Source organism: Chinchilla lanigera, unplaced genomic scaffold (assembly GCF_000276665.1).
Source record: "Chinchilla lanigera isolate Chin_1 unplaced genomic scaffold, ChiLan1.0 scaffold00066, whole genome shotgun sequence".
Classification (NCBI taxonomy): Eukaryota; Metazoa; Chordata; class Mammalia; order Rodentia; family Chinchillidae; genus Chinchilla; species Chinchilla lanigera.
Genome location: NW_004955467.1, coordinates 8,124,851 through 8,145,672, shown reverse-complemented (window position 1 = coordinate 8,145,672; position 20,822 = coordinate 8,124,851). Strand labels below are relative to the sequence as shown.

The 20,822-nt window shown below is 51.5% G+C and overlaps 1 protein-coding gene across 3 annotated transcripts in view; it reads right to left on the bottom strand.

The window, feature by feature from the left end:
• Pik3r6 (phosphoinositide-3-kinase, regulatory subunit 6) overlaps nt 1–20,822 on the bottom strand; it is a 53,396-nt gene that overhangs the window by 11,965 nt on the left and 20,609 nt on the right. For 2 of the 3 annotated variants that reach the window (XM_013522213.1, XM_005399389.2), the window contains 14 exons: nt 20,532–20,623; nt 19,677–19,745; nt 18,709–18,841; nt 18,487–18,556; nt 17,260–17,443; nt 16,461–16,626; nt 15,120–15,200; nt 13,793–14,216; nt 13,367–13,445; nt 12,503–12,625; nt 9,511–9,621; nt 2,686–2,773; nt 2,335–2,405; nt 1,764–1,854 (listed from right to left, as the gene is read on the bottom strand). In XM_013522213.1, the coding sequence (XP_013377667.1) occupies nt 1,764–1,854; nt 2,335–2,405; nt 2,686–2,773; nt 9,511–9,621; nt 12,503–12,625; nt 13,367–13,445; nt 13,793–14,216; nt 15,120–15,200; nt 16,461–16,626; nt 17,260–17,443; nt 18,487–18,556; nt 18,709–18,841; nt 19,677–19,745; nt 20,532–20,623 (1,782 nt within the window). The remainder of the gene's footprint in view (nt 1–1,763; nt 1,855–2,334; nt 2,406–2,685; nt 2,774–9,510; nt 9,622–12,502; nt 12,626–13,366; nt 13,446–13,792; nt 14,217–15,119; nt 15,201–16,460; nt 16,627–17,259; nt 17,444–18,486; nt 18,557–18,708; nt 18,842–19,676; nt 19,746–20,531; nt 20,624–20,822) is intronic. The other variant, XM_005399391.1, reaches the window with a different exon arrangement.

Below are 20,822 nucleotides of genomic sequence, written 5' to 3'. Positions count from 1 at the left end.
ACAAGTGACAAAGCTGAAGTTTAAACTCTGCCCTTTTGGCCCCGCAACCTGTCCTCTTGACCCACTGCTTTCTGACCATCTGTAGGTCACGATCCATTGACAAAATTACATCATCTGTAGGTCAGGAGCCACTGTCTCCTTCACAGTGTCAAAGAACTACAAGTTAGAATGTCTTGCTGTGAGAGAGTTTCATATGTCATCCAAAAATTCAACTCATCTGTAAGTAATTTTATAAGGAAGTGACTTTATTTGAGTTTCTTCTTTGTGCCAGATGTCAAGATAATTGAGGAGCTTTGACGCCCTTAGAACACAAATGCAGCTGGGCACCGTGATGCATTCTGGTAACCCCAGCTGTTGGAGTGGCTCAGCCAGTCTGAGGCAAGCTCAGACAACTTAGAGAGACCCTAGCTCAGAAAAGACAAAAACAGAAAACACAAACACCAAAGAACACAAATGGATTACCAACAGACAGGGGTCCTATGGAATGCTAGCCAAACCACAGAGAATTGTAGAGACAGAGGCATTACTGGGCATTGAGTAGGAGAGGAGGGAGAGAGTCAGTGTCCTCATCAGCATTCTAGCCTATAATGCATATTTCTACTTGGTTTCTTCTGGAATATTCCAAGTTCATTCACCCATTCTTAAAAATAATTCTTTGGTGTAAAGTAGATATTCAACAAATGTTTATTGAATATCTACTATGTGCTAGGCACTGGGGACAGAATAGTGAAATATATATATATATATATATATATATCTTTCTTATCTGCTCAGAAATGATCTACAAGCTTCTGTGGGGCGATCCATGAGGTCCAGTCTGTTGAGAGCTGGCAGTTCTAGGTAGGCAGTGCAGGGCAGTGGTGAGGAACGTAGTGTGAAACGCCTACTCCCAGCTCTCCCTCCCTCATGGAAGTGACCTCGGGGAAGTTTTTTCCTTGCCTCAGTTTCCTCTCCAGTAAACTATTACTACTAATAATAGCAAGTCCATGGGGTTCACATGATCCAAGGAGTTCATAGGTTTAACACAGAGCGCTACCCAGCCCCTACCACATGCAAGCAATGGTTAGTAACGCACAATGCCATCCTCTTTTGTTTTGTTCTGCAACATAGTCTCACTATATGGTCGGGACCTTGAGCCACTGTGGAGCCCAGGCTGGCCTCAGACTCACTTCAATCCTCCTGCCTCAGCCTCCCAAGTGTTGGGGTTACAGGAGTGGGCCACTGGGTCTAATCAATCCTCTTTCATCCAGGAGACCAGTGATCTCACAGTGACAGCTAATATTTATAAACTACTACCTGCATATAAATGGATATTTTTGGGGGGGACCAGGAATCGAACTCAGGATCTTTCGCTTGCCAGGCAGGCACTTGTGCCACTGAGCTATATCCCTGGCCCAAACTGATATGTTTTGGAAAGGCATTGAAAATCCAAAATTTCCGCACAGAGCGCACCCAGCCCCTCAGGCCCAAGGCTGAGTAGCACTCCCCCGCACAACATCCCTCTACCTTGCAGCTGCAGAGGCCGAGTCCCAGGTCCTGAGCTAGAGCCTGGGTTGCTTGGCAGCCCCTGAGGCTGGGGACCACACATCAGCCAGGCCAGCGTGGGGTGGGCTCATGCAAGCCTGAGTCCTCTGACGGCTGGGATGAGGTGGCCTCCCTGCTGTGGCTCCCGCATGGCCTACCATTCAGCCCTCCCTGTCCTCTCCCCGGTGTCCCCCTTTTCATCCCTTCCCTGCTCTCTGCTCCAATCCGCAGCTCCTCACCTTCAGTGTCCCTGTCGGGAATGGCCTTCAGGACCAGCCCAGTGGCCCTCAGGGAAACAGTGACCTCTCGGGGCCGGTGGCTGAGCAGAGCCTAGGGAGGGGATGGAGGCACAGGTGAGGTCCTCGGGATGCGCTCTGCCCACCGTCTCGCTTTCTGCCCCTGCCCTGAGACTCTTGCCCGTGTCACTGCTTCCACTGAGGGGTCTGTGGAGGAGGCTTAAGAACATTCTAGCCCCAGAGGGCATGGCCACCCTCTGGTCCCAAGGAGCAAGACTCCAGTGAGATCAGTTCAGGCATCTGGCCAGCTAGTGGGGAAGACAGATTTCAGCGAGTGGCCAGCCAGTCCTCTTGTTCCTTCGCCTTGCCTGTGCATAAAGTCAGCCTTGACTCCCCATGCCCAGCCCTGCAAAACCTTCCAAAGGCTGAGGACCCAGGGGCAGCTTCACGAAAGGGGAAGCAGCTGTGTTTGGCTCGCTCCAGTGGTCCCATTCCCCGCCCCACACATGTCCCCGAGGCCAGCTCTATCAGCTGCACCTTTGGCCACCTCCTGGCTGTGCCCATGCTCACTGACCTTCTGGTAGCAGATGGAGAGCTCAGCACCTGGGCCCTCTGTGGCCCCCCGCCTTCTTGGTGAAGTGCCCTCTGAGGGAAGAGGAGAAGGGGCTTGAGGTGGGGGTCCCCAGCACTCCCGCCGACCTGCCTCACTCAGGCTGGAGCGGAGCCCATGGCCTGTCCTGGCAGGTCAGCCTGAGGGAGAGGCAGCACCCCTTGGGGACCAGGTGCCTTTCAGTCTGGGGGGGCTCCAACGGGCTGAGGGTGGCGGAGGTGTGGCGCAGCAGGCACGGACAATGGGGGCATCACCAGGTGAAAGGTTGGGGAGAAATTCCAGGTGAGCTTTGGGAAAAGGACAGCAGACACTCGCCTTTGGGGGATTTGGAGTCTTGGATCTTCACTTTCAGCTCAGTAAGGAAAATGTCCTCTGTAGAGTCCCGGCTCAGGTCGCTGAAGATCTGGAGAGAGCAGAGACGAAGAAAGGGAGGAGGTTTGGCTGAGGCTCCCTGGCGGGGCCAGAGGCACCTTCGGCCTTTGCTCTCCACAGCCCCAGGGCATCTGGGAGTGGGACGGTGTCCCCACCCCTCCTGCCAGTGCTGAACTCCGAGCTGCGTGAATTGACCCCTACAGTCGGAATCTTCACAGCAGTAGCAACAGGATATACAGCGCTGTGCCGTATAACCATAGCTCGGTCCACAGCAGAAAGCGCGTGTGACAGGGGTCTCCTAAGATTATAACGGGGCCGAAAATATTCCTCCCACCTAGTGATGTTACAGTCCCTGTAAGGCTGTAAGAAGCACATTACCCACGCTTGTGGTGACACTGGGGGACACAAACCCCTGCGGTGGCCCAGCTGTATAAAAGCAGAGTGCCAGCAGCTGGGTATATAATATATGATAATGCCTGACAATGTTGCCTGTTTATGCACTTACTGTGCTATATTTTCATCGTTATTTTAGAGTACTCTAGACATGTTTTTCAAAGAACCCAGTTTGCTGGAAAGAAGTGTGCTCTGTAAAGCCGGCAGCAGCCTCGGCCAGGTCATGGTCTCTGAGTGTCTTGATTGCATCAAAAGGCCAGGCCAAGTGGCTGACCTGCCCCATCTGGAGCTGTGTGACTACACACTGTGCCATGCTTCCCCGATGACAAAACCAGCTAACGGTGACCTTCTCGGAAGTGTCCCTGGCGTTAAGCAACGCAGAACTCTAAACAGCGGGAGAAAACTACTACTGAAAGCCCACTCTACCTAAAAACCACTACTGCGCGGGGGAAGGCAAGAGCAGGAGACGAGGTTCCCATCAGGGAGGGGTGGAGACATCGTCAGAGACCCTGGAAGGACAGAGAGGACCGGAGAGGACAGCCTGGCTCTTCAGCGTCACAGAGACGCCCCGGGGGTCGGGCTGCCGAGCTGACTAGACAGTGGGGAGACCCCAGGCAGAGGGCAGAGGGGAGAAGCATCGGCGTGGCTGGAGGTAGACCAGGGGAGCCCGGATGCCCGGAAGCGCGGCCGAGGTGTTTGGGAGCAGGGATGTGGAAAGACACAAGAAGGCGCTGGAGACCGAGAGCCTGGCGTGACGGTGAGGCCACGCTGCGTCCTGTGGATCAGGAGCAATATCACAGATGCCGATGCATTGCTGTGTGACCGTGACAGACCAAGACAGCTACACAATCACATGCAAAAGCAGACACAAAAGGGACCGTGAGCAGTTACTTGCATTTCCTGCCAGCGTGTAATCCGGAGCAGAATCCTGGTTTCCGTAGCCCTCCACTAAACCCCCAACCTGAGTCCTCTCCGCAGCTCCTGCGGAACGCCCCCAAGTACCGCCACATCGCTCCCCCTGGTGGGCATCCTCCGTCATTGCAGCAGGCCTGCAAGCCCAGCTGTTTGCACCTATGGGTGAGCTCTGGGGGGCTGTGGGCTCAAGGGCATTCACAGGTACCAGCTCTCTAATCTCAAGTGATTTGTGTTGGTGAGACGTTCACTCCCTTTGCCATTGGGAGAGTCTTTTAGTTTGTTTTGTGTTTTTTTATTTTGCATTTTGGAACTCAAGGAAAGGACTCCCTGGGGGCAAAATCAGGAAGGTGATGAAGAAGAGATCCAGCCCAGGATGCAGAGTGAACAACAAGAATTCAGTAAGACAAGGAACCCAACAGAGGTGGAGATGGCTTGAGGAATCAATTCCCAGGTGCATACAGAAATCTTGACGTAGGGGGAAGGGTACCTAGCATTCCCAAGAATGTGCATCGGGGTTCAGGCAAATATGAATCAGATTTTCAGCAATAGGGTGATCCCACATGAGTTCTGGGATATCATGTCTCTCTGAGTCTATATGGCAGTGGTTTGCTGTGGGATGATGAACGGTTTGGACCTTTAAAGGAACACAAGGGACTGGGACTTGGGAGGGCTCAGGAGTTCTTTTAGTCAAGATTTTCTTCTACATGGGCCCCTCTGGTAGGCACTCGATATATATAATTTCAAGAAATCACACAGACCTGCAGGTGGGTATTGTCAAAGGGGCCTGGAAACTCAGGCTCTGAGGTATTAAGCGATGTAGCCGGGGGCACAAGTAGCAAAGCTGGGTTCTAATCCAAGTTCTTCACTACTGTATCAGTATCTTCTGTGTCTGCCTCTTTGCCCTCGGCTTCCCCCGTGTCTTGACTATATTTTTCTACTCACTTAAATTGTCACCAGAGCTGTATGGCTGTTGAAGATTATTATTCCCACTTTAATTATGAGGAAAGCTACTTTTAGAAAGGTAGAGGTATCCATGATTCTCAGTCAGCAAGCAAAGGGACCGAGATGTATAACTGTCTGTGTTTTACTGCCATGTGTCTTGCTTGTAACTGTGTGTTCATCCCACCACTCAACTGCCCAGGACCACAGTGACACATTCTCTCTCACACACAGACACACAAACACACACTTTACTGTGTTAAGAGTAGGAGATTCAAGACAAGCAGAACATAGTTCCTTATTCCAAGGGATGCCCAGCTTGGATGGGGAACAGCACACATGCACAGGTGTACTACAGATGGATACATCACGTGACATGCTACAGCCAGGACCAGAACATTATGGGAGCACAGGGGAGAAGCAAGCAGAGGAGAAACTCCTCGTTTAGCTGGGGTGAGAGGAATGGAGCTCAGGGCAGTTTTATGTAGGATGTAGGTGAAGGAAAGATGTGAGGCAGGGGAGAGACAGCATCCTAGGGTTAGGGCACAGCACAAGCAAAGGCCCAGTGGTGAGCACCAGGCCAAGTGAAGAAAACCAGGACAGAAGGAAGGGGCTGGCTGGGCCTAGAAACAGTTCTGAAGGCAACAGAGAAGGACTGTCAGAAAGACCAAGGAGGACCAGGACAGAGTGGCACGAATGTCCAGGGAGGGCAGCCTCAAGCAGGTGGACATAGGTGTTTTTTTCCTTTGGTCACTGTGACACAGCCATAGCTTATTATAAATTTAATTGTATGGACAAAAGAAACAGGTGTAGTGGGAGAGGCCCAGCAAGATGGGACTGGAGATATTCTTGGGGTTGGTGACTTGGAGGTCATTGATAACAGGTTTAGAAGAACCATCCTGCCATAGTTTGAGGGTGACATAAAAACTGGAGACAGAGCTGGGTGTGGTGGCACACGCCTGTAATCCCAGCACTCGGGAAGATGAGGCAGGAGGATCACTGCGAGTCTGAGACCAGCCTGGGCTACAAAGTGAGTTCAAGACCAGCCTGAACTGCATAGCGAGACCCTGTCTCAAAAAGACCAAATAAATAAGTAAATAAATAAAGGAGAAAGAAAACAAATTCCATTGATAATTTAAAAAAAGATTGGAGACAGTGAGCCAGTCTAACAATCAGTAAGCCAAGTTAATATTTTAGGCAGGTAGCTAGACATTAGTGAGCCTGAGGGACAAAGGGAAGTGTCCAAAATAGTATGCATTGCCAGTTAACTAAAGAAACAAACACGGCCAGGTCGAAACCATTTTTAATCATTGGTTAGGTCTCAGACCCGAAGTGACCTCACAGAACCCAGTGACATTTTAAGTTTCAACTTTGTGCACGTTCCTTCTGATACCTGGCCAGCTGGCTGTCCATGTTCAGAACAAGGCGAACCGCATTCCTGGCTGCTATAGCCTTTAGCTCACCGATACCAGGAAAGGAAATGTTCTTTAAAGTCCCGCCTGCCTTGGGCTGGGACCCGGCTTAAACGAAGAATTTATCTTTCATCAATTTCTTTGTTAAGTTTCTTACATGTTTAAAGCCCCCCGAGGAAATGCTGACCACCTAACAAGGACAGAAAGACACGCGATTCCAAAGTAACTTCCAAGTAAAATGTTGATAGGCGTCGTAATTACCCTTGTTCCTCGAACCCCAGTATCTTTTGTGTGTGTAGTGCTTCCTACAGATGCTGAAGGTGTCATTCTCTCCATGTCTGTTTTACAAAAAATCCCACATACACTTCTGCCCAGTCTGCCTTGACTGAATTCTTTCATCAAGGGCACAAAGAACCAAGGACCAAGGAAGAGAAGGGCCAGTTCCTCGCTGTGTCAGGACCTGGCTTCTCGGTGACAACCCCATACCTCCAGTTTAGGAGCAACTTGTCCCAGTCTTTTCCTGAAAATTGGGAATGGCAAGCCCTCTTTCCACTGAGCTGCTAAGCTAGATAAATGTAGATCTGGAACTGCTGGTGGTTACCTTGTCACCAAGTGAGTGAGAAGGAGAGGGAGGGAGGGAAAGAGGGAGAGAGAGAGAGAAAGAGAGAAAGAGAGAAAGAGAGAGAGAGAGAGAGAGAGAGAGAGAGGGAAATAGGTTGGGGAGAGGGAAGAGGAGAGAGAAACTAAGTTCCCAAGTCCAACTTTCAAAGAGACTTTTGTTGTTGTTGTTGTTGTTTCCGGTACCAGGAATCGAACTCATGACCTCGCACTTGCCAGGCAGGTGCTGTGCCACTGAGCTAAATCCTCAGCCCCCGAGTCCAACTTTCAGAGGTCATATCAGCCTTGAGCTTTTCAGCAATGTCAGCCAATAATTTTTCTTTTCCTCTCAAATCAGTTTTTAAGATTTCTGTCATTTGTAACTGAAGGAGTCCTCCCCAAAACAAAACTGGAGGGGAAGAAGTGATGTGGGGAGAAGTTGGTCAAAGGGCCCAAAATTTCAACTCAACAGGAAGTTCAAGAGATCTATCCTATAACATGGTGACTACACCTAATAACAGTTTATGCTATTCCTAAAAATACCACAAGAAAGCTGATTTTCAGTGTTTTCACCATAACGAATAAATGTCTGAGGTAATGCGTATGTTAGTAAGTTGGACTTATCCATTCCATAGTGTATACATATTGCAAAAAATATTATATGCCACAAATACAAAACTTAATTTTTACGTACAAAGTGACAGTTTTCTTTAAGCTAAACCATATTTGTTCATAAGTGAAGAAACAAAATGTAAAGCAAAGTATTTTATAGTGCCTCTTTCCTGTTGCTGTGTATCACACACTGCTGTATATCACACACCTAATACTTCTCATTTTATGACCAAATTTATCCCTTAAGATGATGCATCTTAAGGTAGCTCAAATGTTTTATTTCTTTTAGAAACTCCTTTATTAGTACATGTTTTTGAATTAATAAGCATCCTTTGTTTTAGGCCACCTGATAAGCCTGTCTGGTTATGGGCCAGAAATATATTTGAATGTTTTGAATTAACACCTTAAAATATTCTGCAAACAAACCAGGGAATGGAATTTTGCAAATGAAGAGGTGAAAATGAGGAATTTGTTGAGCAAGTGCGATGGAGGGCAGCCAGACTCCTTCCATCCCTGAATCCTGTCCCGCAGTCACACTGCGTGCTGTGCCCCAGGACCCAGACCAGGGCCTCCTGAGGCAGGCGCCTTAAGGGTCTGAGCAGAACAATGCCAGGATGGAAGTGTTTGCTGACCACTGCCTGTGGTCTGCAGTAAGGGCCACTAAGAAAGCAATAGTGCTCAGGGGAGACCAGTCAATCTTAGAGCAGAGAAGGAAGAAGCCACGGGCTTCCTAAACAGGTCCTTTTTACCTATGTCAGCAGACAGGAAGTGGGTCGTATTGGGAACTAATGGAGCTAAATGCAAAATCTTCTGCTGCCATTTCATGCTAGCAAAGGTATGAAGCTTGGAAACAAAGCAGGTGATGAGATGGAGGCCTGGAAAAAGTCTGGTCCTGTCAAGCCCTGTTGCTATGCATGTCCTTGATGGGAGAATAAATGAAAATTTCATGGACTCCAAAGGTTTTGTTAGTGTTGGGTTACCAAGAATCAGTGAATGACAGGGAGGGATGGGTGAAAGCCCATGGCTGAGGAAGAAGGTCCAGGAGGAGGCAGTAGTGAGACAAGGGCATGGACAAAAGAGTTTGTCCTGAACCGGATGAAGCCCACGTCTGCGGGAGGACCTGTGACCATGGCAGTGAGCATAGATGCATTTTGGGTGTGAACAGAAGTTTGGGGAGGGGACCTAGTGGCTTCCAGGTGTCTTTTTCCAGTGGAGTGGGCAGAAAAGGCCTTTGCTAAAGGGAAGGCCTTGCGGGAAATGGCATAGACCGGAACAGCCATGGTCTCAGAGGAGGAGGGAGCTCCCCAGGGAGCTCAGCCCTGGGCCCTGCTGAGGATGGACACCAGGAAGGCGTCAAGCCATGGGGCCTTGGACTCATGTTCCCAGGCGGTGCTTGGAAGCCCAAGCTGAATAAAGTGTAGGGCTGGGGTAGTGCTGATCCGAGCTTGCTTCTGCTGGGAGGGGAGGCAGCAGGGAGGAACGTGAAGGGGCGGGGAGGACAGGGTAAGGGAGTAGCTCAGAAGAGAGCTGTGCAGTAAGAAATGGAGGGAGGCAGTGGGGGGTGGTGTGTGTGGGCAAATGTGGGGACCTGGAGGTCTCCGTGTGGTGGGAGAGAAAATAAGAGTCTCAGAGTGATTTGTGACGAGAGACTTCAAAACGCAGTATGGAACAGACCATCCCCAAGTCCCAATCTTTTGTTTGGATACGAGGTCTTAGAAGTTAATAATTATGTGATTCATTCAGAGACAAAGAATATAAACTTCACAAGCAGTAACATCTGGGTGTGTTTATGACTAGCAACTTGGTGGCCGGCGTTTTCCTAGACAAAAGTGTTCAGGTTGTGGGGTCCTGGGGTCCAGCAGGCTGGCATGGTATGGTCGGGCCCAGCGGGGAGGCTTACCTTGACCACGTAGATCTGGAAATAGATGGGCTGGGTGCCCATGCGGACATAGTAGGTGATGACATCGAGGATGAAGGGGTCCACAGTCCGGGCCGTGTCCAGACAGAGTGGCTGTGCAGGAGAACAGGGATATCTTCAGTCACCTCCAGGCTATTGTGAGAGGCACCATTTTCTTAATAAACTCCCAAGTCCCTACACACTCTCTGACGCATGAACCCAGCTGGTCCTTCACACTCCAAACCTTCCTGACCACTCGATTTCTACTCCTAATTAAAGTACACTGCTCCAGAGCTCCATCCCCCCAGAGAATCTGATGCATTTCAATTCCACAAAGACGTATTGAGCATCTGTATGTCTAAGGCACAGCATGCTGGGTTTGGATTGGCCACTTGCTAACCAGGAAACCTGAGGCAAAGTACCCAATGCTTTGAGGCCTGAGTCTCCTGTAGAAGAAAAATAAGAGGGGGAACCATAAAATCGGACATCTTTCTCAGCTTTGGTAGTCTCTGGCTCTATCAGTGAACCAATTAGTATGCTGAATATGTGGTGTCCCAGCTAGCTGGGAGTTTGAAGCAGGAGGATCTCGAGCTTCAGACCAGTCTGGTCAACATGATGAGATCTGGTCTCAAAATGAATAAATAAGTAAACAAATAAATAAACAAACTAATTAGTGTTTGCATGTTATTGGGAGTGGACTTAGTGCCTTGTCCTCCTTGCTGTTCTCAGTCCGACATGATCATAAGGCATAACAATTGGTATTTTCAGGCAAATAGAACAGAACATCTACGTAGATGTGATACAGGTTCCTGTCTTCTCTGAAATGCCTTGGACTGGAAGTGTTTCTGATTCTGATTTTTTTTTTTTTTTTTTGGTCTTTTTGAGACAGGGTCTCACTATGCAGTTCAGCTGGTCTTGAAGTCATGTTGTAGCCCAGGCTGGCCTTGAACTTGCAGTGTTGGGATTACAGGTGTGTGCCACCATACCCAGCTCTGATTTTTTAAAAAGTTTGAAAAATATGTTCATTGATAACAAAGTTTATTGGGCCCAAGTGTAAACATGAAATTCATTTCTTTTATATTCACCCGTACACATAGCCTACAGGAAATTTTATACAATATTTTAAGTGCACCTGTGTTTTGACTGTGACCCATCATATGATGTCAGGGGTGGGACTTTCTACTTGTGACATCATGTAGGGACTCAAAAGCTTTAGATTACAGAGCATTTTAGATTTTAGATTTTCAGACTAAAGACACTCTATCTGTAGTATTAGGCCCAGACAGAAGCTCAGATTGTATATCAAGTGGGGATTCCAGTACAGTGACAAGTTTTTGAAAAAAATGAGCAAAAGATGGTAAATTTTATGTTATATGGAGTTTTTAAATCATAGTTTTATTTATTTTTTTTTGGTACCAGGAATTGAACTCAGGACCTTGCCCTTGTCAGGCAGGTGCTTGTGCTGCTGAGCTATATCCCTGGCCTTATAAATTGATTTTGGCGTTTTTTTTTTTTGGTACCAGGAATCAAACTCATGAGCTCAGGCTTAGCCAGGCATGTGCTTATGCTGCTGAGCTACATCCCCAGCCCTAAATCACAGTTTTAAAACACCAAAATAAATAAATATGTACAAACCAATAGCTTCCTTTTTCATTGGCAGTAAGTTCTACCCTTAGATCTATACCCAGAGAGAGACCATTCACAACACCAAGAAGCACTATTAAATATGAGAAATAATTTAGCAAGAAAGGGGCAAAATATGTGATGAAACAGTACAATTACACAAGGAGACTTTCATAAATGAAGAGCTGTTTTATATTTCCAGAGAGGGAAAGTTAACATGCTAAAGATGCTAATTCTTTTCTGAAATCAGTCAGAATCCCAATACAACTAAAAAATAATATAAAAGCAAAACTGAAAATGCAATTCTAAAGTTTATCAGGAAAGACAAATAAGCATAATCTAAAAAATTATTTTAAAAAAGAGTCATGGTGTAGGTTTATCCTGCCAGATATTAAAACATAAAAAATACCAATTTATACAAAACTTCATAGATGAATGAAAGACAATAAGTACCCAGAAATAAACTCAAGAATGTGTAAAGATTTAATAAACGATAACAGTGGCATATCAAGTGGATGAGGTAAGGTGGTTTATGCAATAAATAGCTTGAGGACAACTGGTAAACCTTTGGAAAAAACAAAACTCCACACTTCACATGACACAATAAAATTAATTACAGATGAGCTAATTATGTAAATATTAAAATTGAGGCACTGAAAGTGTTTGCATAAATTACCAATGAATATTTACTCCTGGCATGGTGCAAGCTTTTCAAACCTGACTCCATAAAGAATAAAAGTGCTTTGCCTGACTATACAAAAACACTAAAGTCTTTAAGTAAAAAAACTGTTAGGTAAATTACAAAGTGGGGGGAAAATAAAGGTCTGGAACATCTATGACAGTAAAAAGGGTATAATTCTGAATATATTAAGACCTTTCCAAGTCAGTTACTTAGAGCAAGTCATCAGTTCTAATCTGTAGAATGGGGTGATGGCAGGAGCAGCACCCAGCAGTGAGATAACCTACCTGGTTGGGCTGCTGTGAGCATTAAATGAGCAATTCTCTCAGTGTGAGCACTCGGTCCAGTTCCTGGCACATAGTAAGTGCTCAGGAAACACAGAGAAAGGGCCCTAGGAAGCCCACAGAAGAAGGACTGCAATGCGCCTAGACACTGACAAAAGTGTTTTACTTTGCCTTTTCCAAGGAGGAGCCGGGTGAGGGTTCCCAGTGAACCCAAACCACAGGCTCCTCTTCTGCCTTACTCCCTTCCTGCCTCATCTTACCTCGAAGCCCTCTTGGAGCTGACTCTTGGGGTCCAGTTTCTAAGCAGTTTCTAACAAGAACCTCCTCCTGCCCCTGCCCCACTTGGATCCTTCCTCTGCCACCTTCTAGCCGCTCTCCCCTCCTTCCCTCGCAGCCTGGCCGCCCCTACCATTTCAGCCAGTTTGTGGATGGCGGAACACAGGGTGTTGACGGTACTCTCGTACCAAGGATCTGCGCGGCCCAGGAACGTGGCCAGCTCTCCCAGCTCAGGTGTCCTGGACCCTGTGGGCTCCTGGGGATAAAGAGACGGGGCAGACATGTGAGGCCCTTCCCGGTCAGGCACCCCCAGGTACCATGGCCTGTGCTTCGTGAGCGTGATCAGATCATCTCATTTCTCGGGGCCTCGGTTTCTGCACCATGTGAAGACAAATGAGTTCTGTTTCATAAATGTAGGTGAAGCTGGAGGAGGCTTTGCCCAGGGCTGCCCTCTAGGGACGCTGAAATATGATCGGCAGCCTCTGTAGGGGAGACAAGTATCCTTTGATTTCACTGCTGCTAGCAGGAACGAAAGTGTGCAGCAGAGAGTGGAACCTGAAGTGTGGCTCCATCTCCCCACCTAATTAATGAGCTTCTGCTGCCTGAAACCTCCTTTTCTGGGATCTCAGGTATGGGGAGGCGGGTATATGTGTGTGTGTGTGGGGGGGGAGTGCCAGAAAGCACTAGCGACCATGTAGAGAAGAAATTTGCAACTAATTTCATTACAAAAACAAAGCAGAGGCCAGCAATGGGAAGGCAGCCCCTGTGAGAGAAACTGACTGTCACATATAGACTCCTGAGCATCACTGGTGGCTTCTAAATCAGGAGACTCTTGAGGTCTCTCCTAGTACCGTATTGTAAGGATGGCGCTTCTGCTCCCTGAGCCAAGGGGTACCAGGCTGCAGGTGTGTCCCTGCCTGGCATGCCCCTTGTCTGCTAGGACCCCTCTCCTGCACCCCCTTCCCCACGGTCCCCTGTCCCTTCCCTGTCCAGTCACCTGGGGTGCCAGCACTGGGATGTAGTAGAGTTGCAGGCTGAGTCTGGGGGTGAGGCAGAACTTCTGGGTCTCCCGTTTCCTGGCAAAGGCAGCAAAGCACACTGGGTAAGAGCAGGTGTTGGATGTCAAACAGGCTCTAGTACTTGTCAGCCCTTGACATTTGACAACCTGCGTCATCTCTCAGAACTTCTGTTTGCTTGACTATGAGATAGGTACATCGTGACTCTGTCGGAGTGGTGATGAGGAGTCACTGGGCACAGCGCTCTGTGGTGGCCACTCGCCTGGTGGGCACACTGCGCGGTGTTCTTTCCTAGGCCTACTCTGGCCTCCCCTCCTGAACCTCTGTTGCCCCTTTCTGATCCTTCACCAGCCCCCACCAGCCCCCCTGACCAACCCCAGTCCCCACCAGCCTGCTCAGGGCCCTACCTGAGTCTGTGGTAGGCCTGGGCCAGGCGGCCTAGCATTCTGTCATCCCCGAGCACCAGCACCCGGGCCGTGTGCACCCGGGACACGCCAGGCAGCAGCTCTCCATCCCCGCTGGGCCTGCCCGTCCTCCGGTGGAGCCCCGGGGGCCCATCCCAGCTGCCAGGCATGGAGAAATCTGGGGGCCACACACGCTTCTTGATTCCCCCTTTGCGCTGCAGCCCAGCCCGCTCCATCTCAGGGCTGCTGGGGTTAAGGAGTTCGTCGGCCCCCAAAGGAAGGTCCCGCTCGATACCACTGTCTGTGGACAGCATGGACACACGGACCAAGTCCCGGTCTGGCCCGAGGCCCTGCAGATCCAAGGCCTCCAAGTCAGCACTGAGACGTAGCTGGGACTGCGGGCACAGGAAGAGCACCAGCTCCTTCCCTGGGACAGAAGAATAGGGAGCCATCAGGGTGGAAGGGCCTGGGCTCCATGAGTGTCAGACACCTTTCACCTGAACGGAAGCCTGCACATGCTTGCCTCCTCTTGTTAGGAAGTATATTAGTGGCCACAAGGACCCAGCACTAAAGAAACCCACTTAATCAGCACCTCTGCCTTTGACTGACCCCGGAGCCTCCCACCCTCTCACTCTGCATCTCCCTCCGGAGCACAGACACCAGATGTTACACTCTGTGCAAGACCCCAGGCTTTTCTAATCACCTGCGTTTTTTCACACATGGAAACTGAGGTCCAGAGGGAGAACTGAGTCCATCTACTGTGACCATGTACAAAAGGTAGGGCTAGGACTTGAGCCCAGTTCCGTGACCCAGCACTTCCCACCGTGGCCTCTGTTCCCCCCCTGCTTCTTCCTTTAGAAGAAGCCACAGGAGAGAAAGGACGGGGACAGGGGCAGGACCCCAAAGTGGAGGGGATGTGTCAGACTACTGGGTCTCTCTGGAAGGTCTCTCCCCGCTCTGGGACCCCTGATGTTTGGTGCTTTCCTCCCTCTTGGGGACGATGTTGGTATCATCTGGGCCTGCGGCATGATCTGGCCGCACGAGACCAGTGGTCTGAGCTATTCCAACAGAAGGAACAAACACATGCACTTTAACACAGGGAAGATAGCAAACACTGACAGCCCCACAGACACATGGGTACACACACACATACACATGCACACAGGGACACACACACACACACACAGGGACACACACACATACGCACACACACAGGGACAAACACACACAAGGACACACACACATGAACACACACACATGAACACACACACAGACATACACTGAGGTTTCCAGCCTGCTGGCCTGGGAGGTCAGAGGCAAGGGCACGTACAGAGCTGCTCCTGGTCCGTCCACAGGTGGAAGGTGATGTAGGGACTGGGCAGGGGGATGCTTGGTGGCCGGTCCTGGTCACCTGAAGAAAGGAGCAGGCTATGGGGACCGAGAGAGGGGCATTGAGGGCAATTCCTCTGCCCTCTCCCTTCCCCATGTAGCTCCTGTGTAGGGGTTCAGAGCATGGCTGGAACACTGTCCCGCCGCTCTGGACTTGGAGAGTCTGCTTTTGCTGCTGCCACCTCCCAGCCCGAGGAGGCGCGGGGTTCCTTATTTCCTGCACACCTCCCAGCTCAGCCCCGGGGTCCTTTGCAAATCAGCTCAGTCTTTTCCAGCCCTTCACCTCCTGTGACCCTGCCCTGTTGCCGGCGCTGTATCCCACCGCGCTGATTTTCCAGGTGTTCTGTAAACACCCCACCCACAGCCAGATGAAACAGAAAAGACCTGCTTGTCTCAGGCCCCTTGTGGTCATTGTATGCTTCTGCTGCACGCTGCAGAGCCCTGGCCGCATTGGCTAAGTGCAGATGGCAGCAGGAAGCCTGGGTGACCCAGGGAGACACCAGCGCCAAGCCCTCCCGCTGCGCCTCCTTTTAGAAGTTTCCTAAGCGCGCCAGTGGCCCATGGTGGTCACTCTCTCCAGCCGGAACTTGCAAGTCTGTACATTGGACACACCTAACCTGTGTCCTCAGGGTGCGGCTCTCAGATTCTGTCTCGCTCCTATACATCAGAATCATCCTATGACTAGGAAACGTGTGTCTGGGGATACCTGTCTGGGCTCTTTTGGATTTCCTTGCCCACACAGGGCTTCCTGCCAGCAGAGTATGGCTTCTTCTGTAAATGTGCAAATAGGAAGGGAGATGCGGAACAGAAGCCCGTGACACCGCATATAAATGATGGCTCATTTACTACCTTTGATCCCCTCCAGCGGGTCTTCTGGTCATTGATCCCTTGGCTACTGTGGCAGAGTGGTGAAGCCCTTCTACCTGGATTTGAGCTTGGCTCCGCTCCTCACTAGCGGAGTGATTGTAGGCAAGGTTTGTAACTTCTTTCTACCTCAGTTTCTTCCTCCGTGAAACGGAGTGGTAATAGTTTTAATCTTGTAATTTTACTCTGAAGATGATCTCATTTAATATGTGTAATTTAAAATATGTGGAAAGTGCTGAGGGTCGTTACTGGGGAGGAGCAGGTGCTCCACAGGTGTAGGCTATCCTGACGTTAGCCACCTTCTCAGCCTCTGGCTGAGTCGCAGGCTCCAGGCGGATACAACGCTGCTGTCTGGGGCGTCTGGGGCCTCCTGCGGCCCGCTGCCCCGCCCACCTCGGCCCGGCCACCCGCCGCTTACTGCCGCAGCGCCCCCGCGCGGCCGCCGCCGGCCCCAGCAGCGAGCAGTAAATCTCCTCCAGCCTCTCCAGGTGTTCGGCGCGGCTCGGGCTGGCCTCGCCTGCCATCTGCTCCACCGCAGTCACCACGGAGTGGAAGTAGTGCTCCAGGACGCGGCGGGAGCTGGCCTGCGGGGCGGGACGGCACAGCCTGAGTCCCGGCCCAGCGCCCCGCCCACCCTGCCCCCGAGCCACGCCTCCTCTCTGCCCCAGCAGGCCCAAGGCTTCGAACCCCACTTGCCAAGCCTGCACCTGCCCTGCCACAGCTATCGTCCCATGCAGCCTGCAACTGGGGGTCCCTGGGCCCCTCACCCGCTGCTAGGAAGGGGTGGCCTGCAATGGTTTAAGGAGGGACCTAGCAGTAAAAGGGAGGACCGGCCAAAGCAATGATCCAAGATGTAAGATTCAGACTGGAGAATTTCAGATGGAACACAGCAAGAAGAACAATCATCCAATGCATCTTAGTGGGCAAAGCAGGGTCTGAGTCAGGGGCTCAGCCGGGGGGCTAACAGGGTCCCGACTTGCAGAACACTCCCGGAACTGCACCTGCTTACTGAGTGCCCCGCCCTTGCTGTAGCCGCAGCCCCGCTGCTGAGGTCGCAGCTCCCGACCTCGGCCAGCATCCAACCCAGCCGTCCTTATAGTACGCTGATAGTTCACTTGTAGTGTTTGTTTACGGGGAGCGGGGAGGTGACACGAGACAGAAGCAGGAAGAGCACCGTGAGTGCCTGGCGGGGGTTGCAGGGCCCGGGGCTGAGCTACCTGCAGCTTCCTGTGCAGAGCTCCGGGCTGGCAGGCCTCCCCCAGAGCTGCCTGCAGGGCGTGGGAGACCACGTGGCGCATGCAGGCCTCAGGTGTCTGCTGCTCCTGGGCAGCCTCGATCTCCAGCAGCAGGGCACTGCACACCGAGGCAGACACCAGCTCGGGATCCACGAAGAGGAACACTCTGTGGGTGGGAGAAGGGGGAGGTGGGCGATAGGGAGCAGGGGGGACTGCGGCAGATAGGAGCATGCGCAGTCGTTCTAGAGGGCGGTGCTAGTCCCTTCTGCTAAAGTCCACTGTCTTCACACAGCAAAGCCGGCCCGGTCCCGTGTCTAGGGGAGTTCCAACCTACATCCTTCTCCCTCCCTCAGCATCCTTGTCCAGTGGCCCTGTCACCCCCAGGGGGACCCTAAATCTATCCTGCCAGAAACTGAGCTCCCAGTGATGAGTGAAACCCACCTTCTTTCAGCACCCCTGCCACACCAGAAACCAACCTCACCCACCCCCGCTCCTCAGTCAGCTGTGTCACCCCCACCTCTCCAGCACTAGTTCCTCAGGATCCCCTTCAAACCTCCCTGCACCCTTCCGAAATACAGCTCCCCGAGTCTCAACTCAGGCTGTGTCTCTCGGGCACAAGTCAGAGGAGATGACTGAGAAAGGACGGCAGCTCCATCACCCATCTCTCCAACACCAGCAACGGGCCTTCTTCTATTCCCCGCTGCTTCTAACTTATCCAGACGGCCGACATACACAGATGAAAGCCCTGAGACTTCGTTGTGTGGCTGTGGCCTCAGACCCCCATACTGTGGATATTCTGAGCCACCTATGACCACCTGGTATGATGTATCCATCTCAAGGGCAGGATGGAGGTATAAGAATAGTAGTCCTAAGTCCCAGTGTTATGGAGGGTTGCTGTTAGTTCAAGGGCAGCCTGGACTACTACATAGTGAGAACTTGTCCCAAAAAAACAAAAACAAAGAACTGCGGAGCTGCACTGGAGCTGTGCTCTGAGAGCAGCCTGTCCTTCCAGTGGCCTCTGGATAAAGGTGTGGCCTGATCCCCCTAGAACTGCACGTTCACTCCATTGCTGGTCAGGTACTGTGGCTGGGAAGCTCTACTCCAGCTCTTCTCAGTCCAGCCTCCTCTTTTGTCCTCCTGCCAGTGAGTAGTCACACAGCCTCCAACACCTCTGGGGGTGAAGGCAGCAAGCGTCCCAGGGCTACTCACCTCTCCTGGTAGGGATACAGTTCGCTCATCAAGTTCTGTTCTGCAAGGACCGTCCTCTGGTACAGCGTTCCTGCAAAGCAGTCCATGTCAGCCAACAAGCCTCGCTCTCTGCCTCCCTTTCTCCACCTGCCCATGGAAGGTGCCAAGGAGCTCGCTGGCATCCAGAGAAGAGAGTCAGACCTTGGGTGGTGCTGAGAGACCAGGAAGCCCTGCAGCTCTCACCTGGCACCGCTATCTCCGTTTTCAGCCTTATGGCGCAGTCCAAAGCGACGGTGCAGTAGGGGGTGGGCAGGGTCAGTAACCTGGTGCAGAAGGCATAGGTTTTACGGTAGAGCTCTTCCGTGATGCCTGTGGCCTGGGTGAGAGGCAGAAGTTGGGGCACACAGAGCCCTAGTTAGGAAGGGTCCTGGGTGGGTTGGAGGTGGGTAAGAGAGGAGGAAGACTGGGCCTGACAGACGCACTTGGCTCGTGGTTCTCTTCCACATTTGCACCTTCCAGCTCCTTCCCCTGTGCCCTTGGACACCCTACTCCAGCTCATCAAGATAGAAACTTGTCACATCGAATCCCGCCACCCAGTCAACTCCCCTCCCAGCACTTCTGGCTCAGTCTGCAGCGCATCCCTGTGGTTCTCCGGGATGAGAGCTGTGGGGCTGCTGCTGGTGTCACTGCGCCTCACTGGCAGAAAATACTCCACAGCAGCACAGAGGCGCCCTTGCTCCCCTTCTTCCTCTTCATCACTGTGCCCTTGGCCTTCACTGGAGCCAAGACCTGTGCGCATTGTGGATGCTGCAGCAGCCCCTAGCTTGGCTTCCTGCTCCCCAGCTTCCTCACTGCTCACCCCCCTCTCCTGAGACTGCCCATGGCTCCCCATTACTTCCGCCCAGACATTAACAGATGCTTTTCATCGTGTCTCCTCCCCATGCAGTGCTCACTGCTGTTCTCACATGAAAGCCCACAGACCTCGTCAGGCCTTCGGGCTCCCCACGCCTGCTCCAACTGCCTCTCCTCCCCACCGCCCCTCCAACGTTATCTCTGAGTAGGAGGGGAAGAGGCGAGCTGGTGTTTATACATCACTGTGCAGCAGGCGGCCCCAGACTTTTTCTAGGCTGCCCTGGTGGAGAAGAGGTGTCCGCTAAGGGAAGAGATCGGCAGGTTACAACAATCACCCTGACCCCCAGGCTCCGGCTCACCTTAGTGAGCGTGTACATCAGGGTGTGCAGCAGGGGAATGATCACGTGCCAGAGGTCCTCGCTCTCTGCCTGGAAAACAGGGCGATCCCTGACACTGATGTAGTTGGGCCAGGGCGGGGGTGAGGGGGTCCCCAGTCATCCTAAAAGGAGATGGTTAGGGTCGGGGCTGGGCGGAGAGGGGGCTGTGGGCAGCACTCCATTCTGCCAAGGGCTCCAGTCTGCCCTGGACAGAGCAGGAATGTGGGGAGTAGAAGTGTAGGAGCCCCTCTGAGTGTGTAGGGGGTTGCAGGAAACAGTGGGGGAAGGGTGACCTTGACTCAGGGCAGGAGCTAAAAGAAAAGTGACAAGCGAGTCCCCAACTTGGAGCTTTCCTTAAGCGCAGTGATTCCCAGTCACAGAAGGTAAAGTGGTCTGGAGGGTAACTTTCGGTGCTACAAGGATAGCTTTGAAAAACTGAAATGGCTATAGACATGTTTAGAGGTGCTTTCTATTTCTGATGAGTAACATGGGTTTTCCATTAATGACCATGTTATGGAGTTTCTTTTCTTTCCTTCTTTTCTTTTCTTTCTTTCTTTTTTTTGGTCTTTTAGAGACAAGGCCTCACTATGTAGTTCAGGCTGGCCTTGAGCTCACTTTGTAGCCCAGGCTGGCCTCATTTCTTTTTGAAATATATTAACTCAAGAGGTGGGAGTTGATGCAAAGAAAATATCACCTAGGTAAAGGTCTGGGAGGGAGATGCGTATGACAGAAATCATGCAGATGACCCACCGATGACAGAGTTTCCGGGACAGAGCCCTCAGCCCAGTGAGCGCCTTATCTGCTCATCGCCACCCTCCCCAGAGCTGGAACACCCACCTTCTCCAGCTCTCGGAGCAGAATTCGGACCAGCGCTGGGTTCCTCCCGGGATCTCGCTCTACCTTCTTGTGCAGGGACCATCTCCACATGCCTGACCAGGAGAAAGGGCAGCCCCGTGGGACCAGGCATGGGGGGGTCTTAGAGGAGAGGCCATTGGGTAGGACCCCAAGCCTGGGCCCAAGACCATGACTGTCCAGCCATGTCTGACGCCGTGGTCAGCACTGGGCTCCAGTGGGCTCTTCTCCAGGGAAAGCATTCTGATCCTCGGCCCTTTGTTTACAGTGGGTCCC